This window comes from Desmodus rotundus, chromosome 9 (genome assembly GCF_022682495.2).
Source record: "Desmodus rotundus isolate HL8 chromosome 9, HLdesRot8A.1, whole genome shotgun sequence".
NCBI classification, from domain to species: Eukaryota; Metazoa; Chordata; class Mammalia; order Chiroptera; family Phyllostomidae; genus Desmodus; species Desmodus rotundus.
The window spans coordinates 108,408,666-108,425,194 of record NC_071395.1 but is presented as its reverse complement, the minus strand read 5'-3'; the positions used below and the strand labels follow the sequence as shown (position 1 = coordinate 108,425,194).

The window sequence follows — 16,529 nt, the reverse complement described above, 5'->3', positions numbered from 1 at the left end:
ATGGTCAATTATGGAATCAACCAAGATGTGTAAAACAAAGAAGTCCCAGTAGGGGGCAGTGGCTGACAATGTTTATTCAGGATAGTCATCTTTGAAGGAGATGCCTGGCAATCAAAGCTTTTTGCATTACAACAAGAAAAAAGACACTAGAACCAAGTTCTCTATCTTTCAGCATACCTTTAAAAAAATGCAGCTGGCCAAGATGGAGGTGTAGGTAGATACACTTTGCCTCCTCACACAACAAAAAGAAGGACAACAACAAATTTAAAAACAAAAACCAACCAGAACTGCCAGACAATCAAACTGTATGGAAATCCGGCAACCAAGGACTTAAAAAAGAAACATTCATCCAGGCAGGTAGGAGGGGCGGAGCTGGTGGGAGAGGCTGAGCAGCCAGGCAGTTGTGGGAGGACTGGTCGGGCAAGACCAGCTGGCCAGCTGGCTGAAGGGGGGAGGGGGAGATGTCCACATTGGCATGCGGATAAACCCAGAGGAACAACAGGGAAGGGAGACAGACCATGCAACTCAGGGTTCCAGCGCAGGAAAAGAAAGTCTCAAAAGCTCTGGCTGTAAAAAAACCTGTGGGGTTTGCAGTGGCAAGAGAAACTACTAGCCTCACAGGGGTGTTTGTTGGAGAGACCCACGGGGTTCTAGAAAGTACACAAACCCACCCACACCAGAATCAACACCAGAAGGGCCCAGTCTGCTTGTGGGTAGACGGAGAAGTGACTAAAAGCAGGCGGAGAGCCAAGCGAGTGGCACTGTTCCCTCTCTGCCCCTCCACCATACACAGAGTCACAACACAGTGACGTGGGTTGCCCTGCCCTGGTGAATCCTAAGGCTCTGCCCCTTACAACATAATAGGAATGCTGAGACAAAGAAATACGGCCCAAATGAAAGAACAGATCAAAGCTAAAAAACCAAAAAACAAAAAAAACTAAGCGATGAAGAGATAGCCGACCTATCAGATGCAGAGTTCAAAACACTGGTAATCAGAATGCTCACAGAAATGGTTGAGTTATGGTCACAAAATAGAGGAAAAAGTGAACTCTATGCAAAGTGAAATGAAAATATACAGGGAACCAACAATGAAGGGAAGGAAACTGGGACTCAAATCAACGACTTGGAGCAGAAAGAAGAAATAAACATTCAACCAGAACAGAATGAAGAAACAAGAATTAAAAAAAAAAAAAAAAAAAAAAAAACCAACGAGGAGAGGCTTAGGAACCTCCAGGACAACTTTAAGCATTCCAGTATCAGAATTACTGGGGTGCCAGAAGGAGAAGAGGAAGAGTAAGAAATTGAAAACTTATTTGAAAAAATAATGGTGAACTTCCCCAATCTGGCAAAGGAAATAGACTTCCAGGAAGTCCAGGAAGCCCAGAGAGTCCCAAAGAAGGTGGACCCAAGAAAGCACACACCAAGGCATATCATAATTACATTAGCCAAGATTAAAGATAAGGAGAGAATCTTAAAAGCAGCAAGAGAAAAGGAGAGAGTTTCCTACAAAGGAGTTCCCATCAGACTATCAGCTGATTTCTCAAAAAAAACCTTGCAGGCAAGAAGGGGCTGGGAAGAAGTATTCTAAATCATGAAAGGCAAGGACCTACATCCAGATTACTCTATCCGGTAAAGCTCTCATTTAGAAAGGAGGGGAGATTAAGTGCTTCCCAGATAGGTCATGTTAAAGGAGTTCATCATCACCAAGTCCTTATTATATGAAATGTTAAAGGGACTTAGAAAAAGAATGTGACCAAAAATATGAACAGTAAAATGACAACAAACTCATAACTATCAACAACTGAACCTAAACAAAAACAAAACAAACTAAGCAAACAACTAAAACAGAAACAGAATCACAGAAATGGAGATCACATGGAGGGTCATTAGTGCAGAGGGAGAGCTAGGGAGAATGGGGGAAAAGGTACAGGGAATAATAAGCCTAAATGGTAGGTACAAAATAGACAGGGGGAGGGTAAGAATTGTATGGGAAATGGAAAAGCCAAAGAACTTGCATATACAATCCATGGACACGAACTAAGGGCGGGGGTCGATAATATTGGTGGGAAGGGGGATGCAGGGAGGAGGGGAGGAAAAAGGAGGAAAAATGGAACAACTGTAATAACATAATCAATAAAATATACTTAAAAAAATGCAGATTTTAGGGCTCCTCCCCAGACATGCAGGATCAAACCATGAATCTTTATTAAGACTGTAGGTGGCTCTATGCTCAGCCAGGTTCCGGAACTACTGAACTCCCACTTCCTATCTTCCAGCATCACAATCTCTAGGCTTTTTAGTTCCATGGTGGACTGCAACAGAAATTACTGGTATTACAGCCTGCCGCCCAAATCCAATCTCTGCCAAATCTGCTTCCCTTCCGGGCAGCACTCTCACTTCATGTGTTGAACAGAGTGGGTAACTACCCAAGTGCAGAAAAGAATAACAACCTACAAAGCACCCCCAAAAGACAGCATTAAAAAAAAATCACACTTGAAAAGTGTCCAGTGAGAAAAACCCAGAGGGCCCCAGAGGGCGTCTGAAGAATGACGTCCACAGAGGATTTAGTGTTGTGCCAGCACAAGCCCTGAGCTAGCCCCTCATGGTGCCTGGCTCACCTCCAGGGAGAATCTAAGCTTCAGAAAGGTTAAGTGATGATGGTGTTAAAGCAACTGCTCCCAAACGCAGTCTTGGACCATGTACGTGTCAGGCACTGAGACCTCAGGTTACTAACTACTGCTTGTCGACACTGTGGCTTGTGAAATAAAGCACGTCTCATCTGCACAAGCCCTGCCTGAGGAATAGAATATTTTTTCCATTTGACATAAGAAAGATCAGTGAACGTGCCCAAGTCACATTTGGATGCTTGAGCCCATATTTGAACCTCGTCACATCTGGCTGGAAACGCACACAAGCACACGGGCGCCCCAGAGCTCAGGAAGCTTGTCATTTCTGGGTAGCACTCTATGTGGTGGGTGGGTGTTCTTCCTGCAGTACAGTTATGGGTTCCACCCATTTCGACATTCAATGCAACATTTCCCACGCGATCTCCAAATTAGTTGCAGGCACCTGTCTTAGAGTTGAGAGCCGTACAGGGATCTGGAATTTCAACCATCATGCCAGGTGACTCTTTATCGGGCAAATACGGAAAACTCCACTTAGGTAGCTTTGAGCAGGCAAAGGTTTGTTCTACAGATCTCCTGAGTTGGGCTCCTGGCAACTGCCACTTGTCAGGGCGGGCACAACGGCCAAGGCCAGGGAAGAAGCATGCTTCTGTGCTAAGTGTGACTCTCTGTTGCTGAGTTCCCTAGAACTTCATTCCACCCCATCCCCACATATGGGGTTTGGTGAAGAGCTTTAGCATCCTTTGCTCACCCCTCACCTCTTCCTCTCTGTGGGTGTAAATTCAGGTGGACTGGCCCAAGAAACCACGTGGAATCTGAGAGGCTCTTCTGCACTGGGAGTTGCCCCATCCGAGGCTGCCGTGTGGAAAACGTCTCACATACTGTCTGGCAGACTGAAGAGTGGGAATGGCTTCCAGAAAAATCACCCCGAACAGGATACAGAATGGGCTGTACACAATGATTACAACTCTGCTACAATATATCTGCCCCAGGGCCAACCCTGGAAATGAATAAGCAGAAAGAACAACTGTGTGAAGTGGTGTAACAACGGGGAGGAAGGGTTTTCGTCCTCTGTTTTCTAATCTTTCTGTGATGTCAGTATAAAGGGCGGGGGCAAAAGGAGGTTTTCATTTGTGAGTACGTGAAACACAGATCTTATTCTTGTGTTATTATTTATTAACGATTGTTTTTCATACAAATAACTGTAAACCTGCTTTTGCCCCACCCTGTATATATATTTTTAAGTTTCTTAGTGTAAAAGATGCTTTTCTCTAAAGGTTTCTGTTATGTAAGTCATTTTCGTTATCATATGGATTTTGTAGAAGGATTTTAGAAACTAAGAATAACCATGCTGCTTAATATCACATATTCTAAGTGTACTCAATCCGGGTGTCGACAGCAAAGCACAAATCACGAGGACCGCTGCCGCAGACACTGCTGCCCAGGCAGGCAGGAGACCAGAGCGGCTGAAACGGCCTTCCGAGTCAGTTCAGCTCTTGGGTTCAGAACTTTCTCGTTCTGTGATCTTAGGCCAGGGTTTTACCTTTAAGCCACAGCTTCCTCAACTATAAATTAAGGCTAATCAGGGCTGAAACCTATTGAGAACTTTCTACATGTCGGGCTTTTTTGAAATGGATTGCTTATTTCAATCTTCATTTTTATCTTAAGGCATAGGTATGAATTTTATCTCAGTTTTACAGACGAGAGACCTGAGTTTTAAAGGGGAAAATTAACCTGCCTGAGGTCATTCAGTTTAATTAAGAATAGAGTTCAAATTCAAAGGCAGGGAGGGTTTGACCCTAGGACACATGTTCTTAACACGACCTTCTCCTAACTTCCGTGGGGCTGGGAAACATAACCCAAAGGTTGCTGGGAAGGTAAAAGTTATAATGCATTTAAAACATTTTGCACGGTGCCTGACAATAGTAAACCTCTACTACTTGTTAGCTCTAATCTTATACTGTGTATCAGAGGATACAGGAATGGAGCTGTGGAGGGACTTCAGTGGATGAGCCATTGACTGGTGGGGTATATCCGTCTATCTTCTATCTTCGGAGGGACCCCCTGCTTGCCTCCCTGCCCGCCTCCAGCACAGGCCTCTTCCAAGCTGTGTAATTGGGCAGAGAAGACAACCCTCCCTGATTAAAGCAGGGGTGAAGGTGGGCTTTAACTGCAAATGGCCTGAGATAATTCTGAAGCAGTAAACAATAAGAAGAGAAAGTACACAGTAGCCATGACCTAATTCCGTCCTCTTTACTTTCATTTTAGGCTGAAAATGAAAGGAGACACAACATGGAAAACTGATCCCATTTATTTCACAATCATGTTGCCTCTGTCAAGGGAAGCTTGAGCCAAGAAGCAGCAGCCTTAGACGGGGTCTGGCTGTTCGTGTTAGAACGGCCTGACCTTGGAAGGGTCAGGAGTATGACCGGAGTCTGATTCTGAGCTTTGCAGGAGGAGAAATCCAGATTTTCCTGGAAGAGTCAGGAGGGTCAGGGAGAACTCGCAGATGTTAAGGACAGGGAACAGAATAGCCACTGCTTTCTAGGGATGCGAACTTGACAGAGGATCCTGAGAGCGAACCTGAGCATTCTCCTCTGGAGAGTACTTTCAGAGTGTTCACACATTCTCAAAGTTAAGATGACCACATCGAGGATTCCATTTGCACGCTATGTTTACTCAGCGTGGACACGCAGTAGACCTGCGCCTCTCGCAAAGTTAGTGTCTCTGTACCTCAGTTTTCTTATCTGTAAAACTGAGCCAACGTGTACAGGCCTCATGGAGTTGGGAGAATGTTTGCAAAGCATTAGCAAATAGTAGCTGGTTATAGTAATATCTCAATAAATAGTAACCTACGGTTATTATAAATTTTGTACCTATTTCAAGTTGAAGCTTCTTGAAAATCATTTTATGTTTGGCCTCTCCAAAACCTTGGGAAACTGGGGCAGCTCAGCTTCATAGAAAATCTAGTTAATCTCTATACTTCCTCCTCTTTTCTTTTTTTCAAAGTGTATTTTATTGATTATGCTATTACAGTTGTCCAATTTTCCCCCTTCCCTTCTCTTTTCTTAAGTGGGTTTCTCCATGCCACAGTTTCTCTTCAAAAAGTCCCAGTCCTGGTCAGGTAGCTCAGCTGGTGGAGTGGTTGTGGGTTCCATCCCCAACAGGGCACAGACAAGAAACAACCAATGAATGCAAGAAAAAGAGGAACGACAAATCGATGTCTGTCTGTCTCTCTCCCTCTCAAATTAAAAAAAAAAAAGTCCTGTTGCTGGTCAGAGGCATCCTGTCTTTGTCCTGAGATAGCACCTTAAATCAGTTTCAAGTAACCAGCGGGGCTTTTTTCCTACATAACATTGGGGTTACATAATTCGTGCTTCCATCTATAATTCTCCAAGTTAAGCTCTTCTTCTGACGCGCTGGGGTAGGGTGATTGCTCTCCATGCAGAGACAGTGTGTTTTAAGCCACCTGTTTCCGAAATGCCAATGACTCTTTTTCACCATCAGAACCATCAGAAACGCCATCAGCATTTTGCTCTCTTGTTTAAGGCAACAAATCTATATGTTGTCAGGTACAGTGATTAGCGCTTTTCTATGTACTTCCCATCAGAACCACTGCGAATAAAGTGAATCTTTGGTTTGGCTACCCTTTTGACCCAGTAATCTCATCTCTGGGGATTTATAAATATACCAAAGAAAGAAAAGGTTGTATGCCTGAGTATGGACTGGGTTTAATTTCAATAGTGTCAAATTGCTAGTGATGCAAATTACTAGGGGGTGATTATTACAATTTCGTACAATCTAGCTGGGACATTGCGCAACCATTAGAAATGATCATTTGAAGACCATGCTACAACATGAGGACATGCCTGCATTAGTCAGCTACTGCTGCAAACCAAACACTCTTGAAATCTCAGGCATACAATAATGAGCATTTATTTCTCTTGTATGCATTGCAAATCAGCAGGGTTTTGGCTAATCTAGTTGGGATCGATCAAACTTGGCTCCAGGTCATGAGCTGAGTTCAAAACTGCTTCACATCTCTCATTCCAAAGTGACTGGTGGGCTGCCCAAGGCACTCTCTTCATATGGCAGAAGCAGAAGCCCAAGAGAGCAGCCCTAGTGCTGAAATGTGTAAAGCCTCTTGCACACATCATAACTACTAACACATTTCCACTTCTAGAGAAAATCAAGTTCGGAGCCTACGAAGCTGGAGACCCATAGCCAGGAGGACGTGCCAACCAAGGTGCTGCCCTGAGACACCCAGTCAAAGTAAGTAGCCCTGAAGGCACATTTCCTCCCACCCCCAAATAGGCCCGCAAGTCTGGCTGCATTAGAAGCCCTGGGAGATGGAGGTGTAGCGAAGGCTGCGTTAGGAGCGTAAGCCAGGGTGCCTCATGGAAAGCCTTGAAAACTGGTTTGGTTTAAACACTGCAGGGACTCACTGAAGATGCATTAGCAGGGAATGTCATAAAATCGGTTCCCTCTTTGAGGAGAACATCTCTGGCTGACACGATGGAACCAGAGGCAGGGGACCAATGAGAAGTCTGTTGTCCACGGGGGAGATGAAGTGGACTGGGAAGAGGACAGTGCGAGACATGTCCGTGGCTCTCTGGCCATACTGACTGGGCTTTGAGTTCTTCATTGGTAACACGTGAAAAGGAGTAACTGCCGCCTGCCTGGGAGAGGGGGCTCTGCTCCCCTGGCTTCCTGTGTTGTTGGAAGTAGGTTTCAGAAAGCCGCCCTCTTTTCATAAAGCAGGTAGAGGTGTTTAATGGCTCTTGAGGCGAAGCAGAGCTTGTGAGTTTCCTCTGACAGGGCGCCCTCTGGACAAAGCCCAAACACAATATTCCTCTCCAGGCCTGAAAACTGCTGGACGCTGTCTAAAATGATGTGATCCCCCGAAACGCCAGCGGCCTGGCTGAACACAGCTTCCGTTGCTCTGTGGGTCTCAGTTAGTGCCATGGCTTTGAGCAGCGCAAGCTCATAGCGTCCCCTGTCCTCCTCTCTCCTGCACAGAATCGCTATATCCTTGGGCAGATAGCCACACTGGAGCAGGCTATGACATCTGTCTGCCACGTATTTTGCAATTTGTTCCATGGTCAGGTTGGTCTCTGCCTCATACACCCCAGGAAGGGCCTGAGCTCGCATTGCTTCCTCGTAGGCAGCTTCTCTGAAGAACGCCAATGTGTCCAGACACACAGCAGAGAGAGGATTTTCTCTGATCTTCTTCATTTCCTGTTTCAGGACCCTTGCTATTTGCAGAGAACAGTGGATGCCTTTGGTGATTGCTTTACGAGGAAACTGGGCGGATGGAGGGGGAAGGCCACTGACAGCCGCATGATGGACTTGGAAAGGGTCCAGAAAGATCCAGAGAACCCCGTGGTGAGGGTTTTCACTTCTAGCTCCCCTCACCTTTGGGTGGGTGATACTCTTAGCCTTCATGTACCAATCCCCGTACTTGCTGCAGAAGTTCTCAGTCTCGTCCATCACTATGTGTTTAACTTTTAGGAACTCCCCTCCCATGAAGGCTTTCCGGGTCACGGCTTGGCAGGTGGTGTGTTGGCTGTACGGATGAAACAGAGATAAACAGAGTTTGAGGAAACACCGTGCACTCGTTACGCTCCAGGTCGCCATCAGGGAGGCTAGTTCTCACCTGGAGGCTGATTAATTGACCCAGCCGTGTGCCGAATACTGCCAAACTGCTCTACCACAAGGTAGCTGGCAGAGCGTACGAAACTGCAAACCCAGCTCTTCGAGATTATCTGGTTACACGCGCATGTGCAAGTTTCGAAATAAACCCAGGTAGCACTGGCTGGTGTGGCTCAGTTGGTTGGAGCGTCGTCCCATAGACCAAAAGGTGGCAGGTTCGATTCCTGGTCAGGGCACATGCCTGGGTTGCAGGTTCAATCCCCAGTCAGGGCGTGTACTAGAAGACAACTGATCGATATTTCTCTCTCACATGGATGTTTCTCTCCCTGTCTCCCTCCCACCCCTTCTCTCTAAAATTAATAAGCATGTCCTCGGGTGAGGATTAAAAAAAATTTAACCCATAGCACAATTCACAATACCCTTCATAACATGGCATCTGCCTCCTTTCCAGCGTCGTCACCTACTACATACCCATTCCCCTCCCCCACTGCTCCGGTGCGACTTGCCCTTCTGATTCTCAGGTGTCTCCGTGTCTTTGCACCTGCTGTGCCCTTTGCCTAGAAAGCCTCCATTTTATTTACTTCCCCTACTGACTTCTTAAGAATGTGCCCAAGGGTCTCCTTCACTGGGGAGTATTTGCTGACCAACCTTAAGTCCAAGTTAAGATAAGCATGTCTTTATTATCATACTAATTACACAATATCCACATTGCTTATTTTATTTTTTTATCCCCCTTCCTGGGCTTTACGGCCAGGTGTTCAGTATGTTTTCCCCACTAACACTAAATGTACACAGTACGTAGTATATGCACAGTGCTCAAAAAGATTTGTTGAATAAATAAATAAACCAAACAAAAAATTAAAATGAATTTGCCCTCATTTGCTGGATTATAAAGCCACCAATTTCTTTTACAAAATTGAAAGCTAAAAATTTAAATCAGAGGCAAATTTGCACGTTTTCTAAAATTACTGATTCAGAACAAGTCAAACAAATGAAAATATTTTATAAACAAAATCAAAAGGTATTTAAATTCAAGTTTCTATTAGGCAGAACGTCTAATTAACTGAAATACCCTATGACTATAAAGTATTAAGTATCAAACAAAGTGTTTTTTTAAAGTAAGATAGGTTCATTTCTACTTTTCTTAAATGTAAGATCACAGATGATTGTGAAAGAGGTTTCTGGTTGTATAAATTTAAAGTTATGCACACTTGGCTAATTTATAATGAGATGTTGTAGCCTGAAAATAGCAAAGTACCCATTTATAGCTCAACCACCTGATCACTTGGAAATGTTTGGGCTCTTTCATTTACTCACTTAAGGCATTGCAAATCTTTTTTTAAGATTATATTTATTTTTTTAAAAGATTGGCCCTGGCTGGTGTAGCTCAGTGGATTGAGCTCAGGCTGCGCACCAAAGGGTTGCGGGTTCAATTCTAGTCAGGACACATGCCTGGGTTGCGGGCCAGGTCCCCAGTAGGGGGCGTGCGAGAGCCAACCACACATCCATGTTTTGCTCCCTCTCTTTCTCCTTCCTTTCCCCCTCTCTAAAAAGAAATAAATACAATCTTTAAAAAAAAATTTAAATTAAAAAAATTTAACTTTCTTTTTATTTTTTTATTTTTGTTCAATTACAGTTGTCTCCATTCCCCGCCCCCCCCCCCCCACTGCTCTCCCCTGTCCTGCCCAACCCCCTATTTATTTACTTTTTAGAGAGAGGGGAAGGGAGAGAAAAAAAGAGGGAGAGAAATATCAACGTGCCTCTCACACGCCCCCAACTGAGGACCTGGCCAGCAACCCAGGCATGTGTCCTGACTGGGAATCAAACTGGTGATCTTTCGATTCACAAGCCAGCTCTCAATCCACTGACCCACACCAGCCAGGGCGCAAAATCTTAAATAACACAAATTCCATTTCTGATACTGTTGAAAAAACGAAACACATTTATACTGTTTAGTTAGGGACACACTTACGCCACGTAATCCCTTAAGGAGTCGTGTTCACAGACATAGAGGATCTCCTTTGGTTTGCAGTGGAACAGGCCCCTCATTTTCTCCATGATCTTTATGGCCAGGGCTGTCTTCCTCGTTCCTGGCAAGCAGTGGACGAACAGCTCCCTCGTCTCCTGCAGGCTCTCCGAAAGCAGCTCGCACTGCTGTGCTATGAGCAAGTTGAAAAACTCGCCGCCCAGCTGGTCACCCAGAAGAGAACTAGAGCCCAGCAAGAGCACGACAAGGGCCTGTAACAAGTCCTCCATGTCCTCCTTATCGGTGAGCTGGTAGGTTTGGGGGTAGCGCATGGGGATGTCACAGGGCCTGTGCTGTGCGCTGGGCAGGTGCACCAGCCTCGGGATGACACACACTTTCCCCGCGTAGCCGCCCACCGTTCCCAGTGTCTGCTTTAGCTGACGAGCAGTGCTTCGGCCATACTCCAGCCCGTCAGCCCCGCTGGGGCGCGTTAAGATTGTGTAGAGCACCAGGGGGCTGTCCACTGCTATTAGGAGAGCATCACACAGCACACTCTGCTCTTTCCTGAGGCCAACATCACTAGCCCAGCTTCTAGAAAACAGCACAATCCCCCGAGAATAAGGACATATCTGTGTCTTCATGAACTCCTCCAGTTCTTTATGGTCTGAGAAGAGCTTCTTACAGAGGGATTCGGGTTTAAATTGTATCTCTTCCTGTGTCACTGAAAATTCAAGGAATGGAAGTTACTCAAATGTACAAAAGCATATTGTGAGTAGTCCTGCCACATCCCAGCAAGAAATGAGTCGAGCTGTGGAACTCTCAGTCTCCCTGTCTGCAAAGAAAGCACCCGCGCTCCGCAGGCCAGGGCTCTGAAGCTCCCACTGCTGGCAGCTCTCACACAGGGGAGGGCAGGCAGCCGGACAGGAGACCACAGAACAGCCCCCTGCACTGTCTGCTCAACCACAAATGGTCCACCCCTGCTAGGAAGTCAGCACTTCCTGGGGTGTGTGTGTGTGTGTGTGAACCTGATGCTTTGGGGGAATTAAGAAACTTCCTTTAAAACAATGATTCTTAACATGTGGCAATTTTGACACCCCCCCTGGGGGGGGGGCATTTAGTAACATCCAGAGATTTTTGATTGTCACAGCTGGAACGGTGCGACTGGAATCTAGAGGACAGAGGCCACAGATGGTGCTAAACATCCTACAATTCACCCGGCAGCCCCCCCCCCCCCACCACAACAAAGAAGGACCTGACCCAAATCTCAATAGCACCAACGTTGAGAAACTGTTACAGAGCCCCATGGCTCACCTCGCCATTGGAAAGACAGGGCGCGGTTCTCTCGTGGTACAGATCCAAGGAATTTACGACAATTCCTAAATTCTCGCAGATTTAGGAAAGAAAAGCCATAGGCGACCGGAAGCCCAAAAGCACACAGAGATACTGTGTGAGCCTGAGGACTGGGAGACAAGAGTTAGCCATATGTATCATTTGGGGACCATTGTGTCTGGTTAAGTCCTATGTTTGACCTCCTCTCTAAGGAGAACAGTTTGGACTAATTGGTATCAATTCCTCCCAATGCAATTTTAGAAATAAGTAGTTCCCTTAACAGAAATGAGGAAGGAAATACCTGGAAACAGACGTTGCTGGAGAGCACCCTTAAATTCCAGGACTTTGATGGGAGACGGGAGGCTTCCCAGTGCAGGCGAAGATGGTGAAACCGGGGGGAGGCTGCAGTCTGTAGTGAAGCTGCAAGGAGCTAAACAAACACATGGGGAGTTGTTTCAGGCAAAAAAGAAAAAGAACTTTTTTTAATTGTTCCTCCCACGATGTGGTTTGCATCAGGCAGAGATGCTCCCACACTTTCTAAGACTCGAACAGCTCCCATCTGTCAGGAAAGGAAGCCTGGGCTCCCCTGCAGGGCTCTGGTCCTCTAAGTCACTGTGTAACTCATCTTGGGCAAGTCACTTTGCTTCTCTCTCTCATACCAGGGTGAAGTAATCCCTAAGATTCCTTCCAGCTCTAATAATCTGACTCCGGGTCATTTCTAGGAGGAAAAGCCTTCTAGAAGGGGTGGAGTCAGAAAAAGTTAAGCACAGCATATATTTTTTTATATCGTTATAGTTGTTTTAAGTCCCAGTCCAAGGCTCAGATGGAATAGAAGGTAGCAGGGTCTCTAGTCTGGGGTGTCTGTGTGTGTGTAAAACCTAAAACAAATTTAGAAGAGAAAGAATAATCCAACAAAATCACTCAAGTCTTGATCCAAGCTTCTTTTATCAAATTTGGAACACATTACCCATGGAGGCAAACTGATAAGCTTCGTCCAGGCTGTAAGTCCTCTACTAATTACTTAGAAGTCACCAGAGCTGATTCTGAGCAAAACTGTAGGGGAAGTGAAAACACCAGGAGCACCCCCCCCCCCCGCCCCCCCCCCTGCCCCCGCCAGCAACCATCCCCTGCCCTGGTAGCTCTTTTTGCATCTGCTTTTTCCCACTAGGTGGTGCCCCAAGCCCAGAGATCGAAGGCATTAGCTCCTGATGTTAACTGAAACAATTCAAAATTGTCAACAAGCTTCCCTTGAGTAAATTAGTGGAGACTCATTCTTGAACAATGTTTCTCTGAAATATCTTTAGGGTGAGTCTGCTGAAGTGTGTTTCTGACTAGGAATGTCAGCCTGCAGGAGTTTTTTCAGAGGCCTTTGCAGAGCATAAAGGGGAACGGTCACTAATTCATGGCCGATGGCATACCATAACTTTCCCAAAGTAGACTAAAATCCAAGCATTTCTGGGCCTCGAAGAGTTCATGTTGTCTCTCTTTGGAATTAAAAATATTAGAAAAAGAACTATGTAATAGGAGAATTTTTAAGCAAAACATCTTGCTGTCCTTTAAATAAAACATCTGACCCAACAGCCCCGGAAGGCAGAGAAGGGCGTTCCTCCCTACCAACTGAATAGTGACTCCTGTTCTGCTTTACCTGGCTGAATACCCAGCATCATGGCCACCCAGGTGTCCACCGTCAGCCTGGTGACAGAATTGTCCTGTATGATCCAGGAATCCGGGGCCTCTGTGAAAACCACGCAGCAGAAGGGCTCTACCTGAACCACACAGACATAACCATACAGGGCATCCTTCTGGTATACATCCAAGATTTGGGTAGTGAAATTCACCCCTGGCTTTTCACGGCAGAAGTGGAATACAGGCAATTTTTTAATGCAGTTTTCTATTTCTTTTTTCAACAAGTCAGGGTTCACTTTTTCTCTCTTACATCCGAACACCTCTTTGCTCTTATCATCCACCCCGATAATGAGGTATCCCCCCTCGGTGTTGGCAAACGCAGAAACGTAATGAGAAAGCATTTCTTTAATCCTAGGGATGATCTTTTTGGTGGTGAACCTTTTAAACTCCACATGTGTTGACTCAGTAAAGTCGAGCTTCTCTTTATAGATGAGTTTGTCCTTTTGCAGAAATTTTGAGGCAGACATCCTCATGTCTTCCTCTTCCTGAATGTTCACGTCGAGAGCTCTCCCGGGATGCGGCTCCCTCACCCTCGGTCTTCCTCTCTGGGCTCTAGACTGCTTGTGTCTGAGAAGCGCCAGGGCAGCGCCGGCGCTCAGGTTTATGGCGGAGGTCACATCTCTCTGATATAAATTGGAGCGCAAGCTGCAAATCCTTAGAGGGAAGCTGAAGACGTCTGGACTCCATGACTTTACAAAAATCAGGAGATTGTGCCCTTGTTGCATGCAGTCGAGGTATTTCTGTGAACCAGAAGGAAGGAGCTTTTGAAAAGAGGTTTCCAGGTCCTGCCCCAGCCCATGGCACCGGTAACTGTAGTTTTTATCATCGGTCTTCGCTTTGATCACACCCCCTCCGGAATTCAACAGGGCGCATGTGGCTTGGATGATTTTAGAATTCTCAGTTCTTTTCAAATAGTTATTCGTCATCTTCTTCCTGTTCTCTTCTCCAAAAGTCACTGTGCCCACTTCTATGACTATCTCAGGGTAGGACATTTCTATATTGGTCTCCAGACTTTCCATCCCAGCAGGCCCTCTGTGCTCGAAACAATAATAGAAAGGGGTTCCAGTAAATAAGCAGGACAGAAATGTTGTTGCTACATTAACAAGAATTCCAGAGATTACAATTCTTTCTTCAAAACTATAACTTATTGGATATACATTGATTTTAACATGGAAATAATCTTTGATGTCACAGTTTTCTAACAACTTCGTCAAGATCCTTAGCCTTTGCAGCATGAATGGGCATCGTTAAAGGTAAATGCTTAATATTTTGCCATAATGGAAAATGTATAGTGCCAAAATTTTTAGCCATTTTTTAATTTAAAATCAGGAAGTGCCATTAGTGATCCCAGATCTTATAAAAGTCATGGGTTGAAAAAAAAAAGGCGTGGGTTGGAATAGAAGTCAAAGTAAGTTATTCGAGAATATGGAGAAGTAGAAATTGAAGTCAAAAACACTCCTATTTATAATTCAAAGGGGAAAGAAAGGGCGTGATAGGGAACTAAGGGAGCTCAGTTGGACAGTGTATGTGATGTTGATATCTTACTGTAAACACTTGGTATTCTTTATGTGTTACTGTATACATCTCTAAAAGCTATATTCTACTCCTGAAAGACTGTCCATTGATACCAGATGCAGAATTCTTTTTATCTCTTCAGACATTCTTCTAAAAGTACATTTCTTCATATACAGTGTGATACAGGAGCAAGCATTTTCCTGCCCTATGCTGTGAGATCCTCTAAGACTTAGAAAAGAACATGAGCCTTGGAACATAGTTATTAAACTGTGGTCAATCTCCTTTTGCTTCAAGAGCAGAGAGTAGCCACCTAAATTGAAATTAGGGCTCTGAAGCAAATAACTCAGACATGGCCCCCCTAGCTTTTGTTAACTGCAAAAATAAAATGTTGACTAGCCCAAACCAAAACCCTCCCTCTAGAAGAACTCATTTCTTCTGTGTAATCTTTGCAAAGTAGAGGCCGTGTGGGTGTTGTTGATACCCACCAAGAGGAGAAAAAACCGACATTCAACGGGACCCTCCTCTGCCATAGTTTGCTCTTGGCTGCCTTCTCACTTCTACCATGGAAACCAAAGTCAACATGATTAATTTTTTTGTAAATGTCTGGCTCTTTAGAGAAACTTCTGATAACATTCTATTCATATCCTAGACTCACAGAAGTGTTGGAAGGAACTTCAAAGATTTTCAGGTCCAACCATCCATCTGATTGATTCTTAAATCCTCTGTGTAATATTCCCAACTCCCAACAAACTGCTTTCCAGCAAATGCTTGAACACCTCCAGCGATGAACAATTCGTTACCTATCAAATTAGCCCCTTCTACTTTCCAACAGCTGTGTTAGAAATGGCTTTCTCATTTTCAGGTATAATTTGGCTCCCTAAAATTTCCACCTGCTGAGATGCTCAGGACAAATCGGACTGCTTTTGAAATGGTAGAACTGTAGTGTAACAACCGTGACTAAGATAGTTGAGATTCTCGCTCCGTATGAATACCCCTTCCACTTTTCCCAAAATTCTCATTCACTTCCCTTTACAAGTTTCTCCTCAGCTACTATTCTACCAAGCCCTCCATGCCCTCAGACATAAACTGCACCTAAGATGGGATGGATGAGGTTGTTAAAAAATTAAAAACAATTTTTTTTTTTTACCTGATGCTCTTGCTTCTCCGCTTGCTGTTTCAGCTCCACATCTGGCTGGGGTCTGAGTGTTTGCTTTCTGTCCCCGTCCCTGCGGCCCTTTGATATCAGCCTGGGAGGAGCAGGAACTCTGCTAGGCTGACCCAGTCCTCACAACACGGACCCACTGAGGAAAGCTGATAAGGACTCCAGAGAAGCCTATGACGGGGCAGATTAGCAGGCCGGGTTCTGACACTTAGGAGTGAGTTAGGGAGTAATGGGAAGATTCAGAAATTCTCAAGTGAGGTGCCAAAACTAAGCTTCCCACTTCTAAGGGACCAGCATTATTTCCATACATCATACAGCACCTCCTGTCCTGGTTAATTTTCTTTCAAAGCCCTACATTTATTTTAAATTAGGCTGCTCAGTATATATCCATTATGAGCAATATTAATCTATTCCATTACCTTCCAAATTTCTTTTTCTACTCTATTTATTTTATTCTCTTTATCCTAGCGTTCCCTTTTTTTTTTTAGGCACAAGACCCAGCCTAGAAAAATGCTCACTGATGAAGCTGGCTGTCTTTGGATGAGAGGACTATGGATGGTTGTCATTTAATTTCCTTTTCTTTAAAAAAAAAGCT

General features: G+C 44.9%; 1 protein-coding gene and 1 long non-coding RNA gene across 2 annotated transcripts; one reads left to right on the top strand and one right to left on the bottom strand.

Moving 5' to 3' along the window:
* The first annotated feature begins 6,807 nt into the window (after nucleotides 1-6,807).
* LOC123479047 (uncharacterized) lies at nucleotides 6,808-8,219 on the top strand. The gene is made up of 3 exons (XR_006654512.2): nucleotides 6,808-6,896; nucleotides 7,872-8,009; nucleotides 8,136-8,219. It is a non-coding gene; the product is annotated as an uncharacterized lncRNA (long non-coding RNA).
* Nucleotides 6,893-16,050, bottom strand: LOC112298538 (protein SLFN14-like). The gene is made up of 5 exons (XM_045190043.2): nucleotides 15,920-16,050; nucleotides 13,217-14,289; nucleotides 11,873-12,001; nucleotides 10,249-10,963; nucleotides 6,893-8,190 (listed from the first exon to the last, which is right to left on the bottom strand). The coding sequence occupies exons 2-5, from the start codon at nucleotides 14,274-14,276 to the stop codon at nucleotides 7,356-7,358; spliced, it is 2,739 nt and encodes a 912-aa protein (XP_045045978.2). The 5' UTR covers nucleotides 14,277-14,289; nucleotides 15,920-16,050; the 3' UTR covers nucleotides 6,893-7,355.
* Between the last annotated feature and the right edge of the window lie 479 nt (nucleotides 16,051-16,529).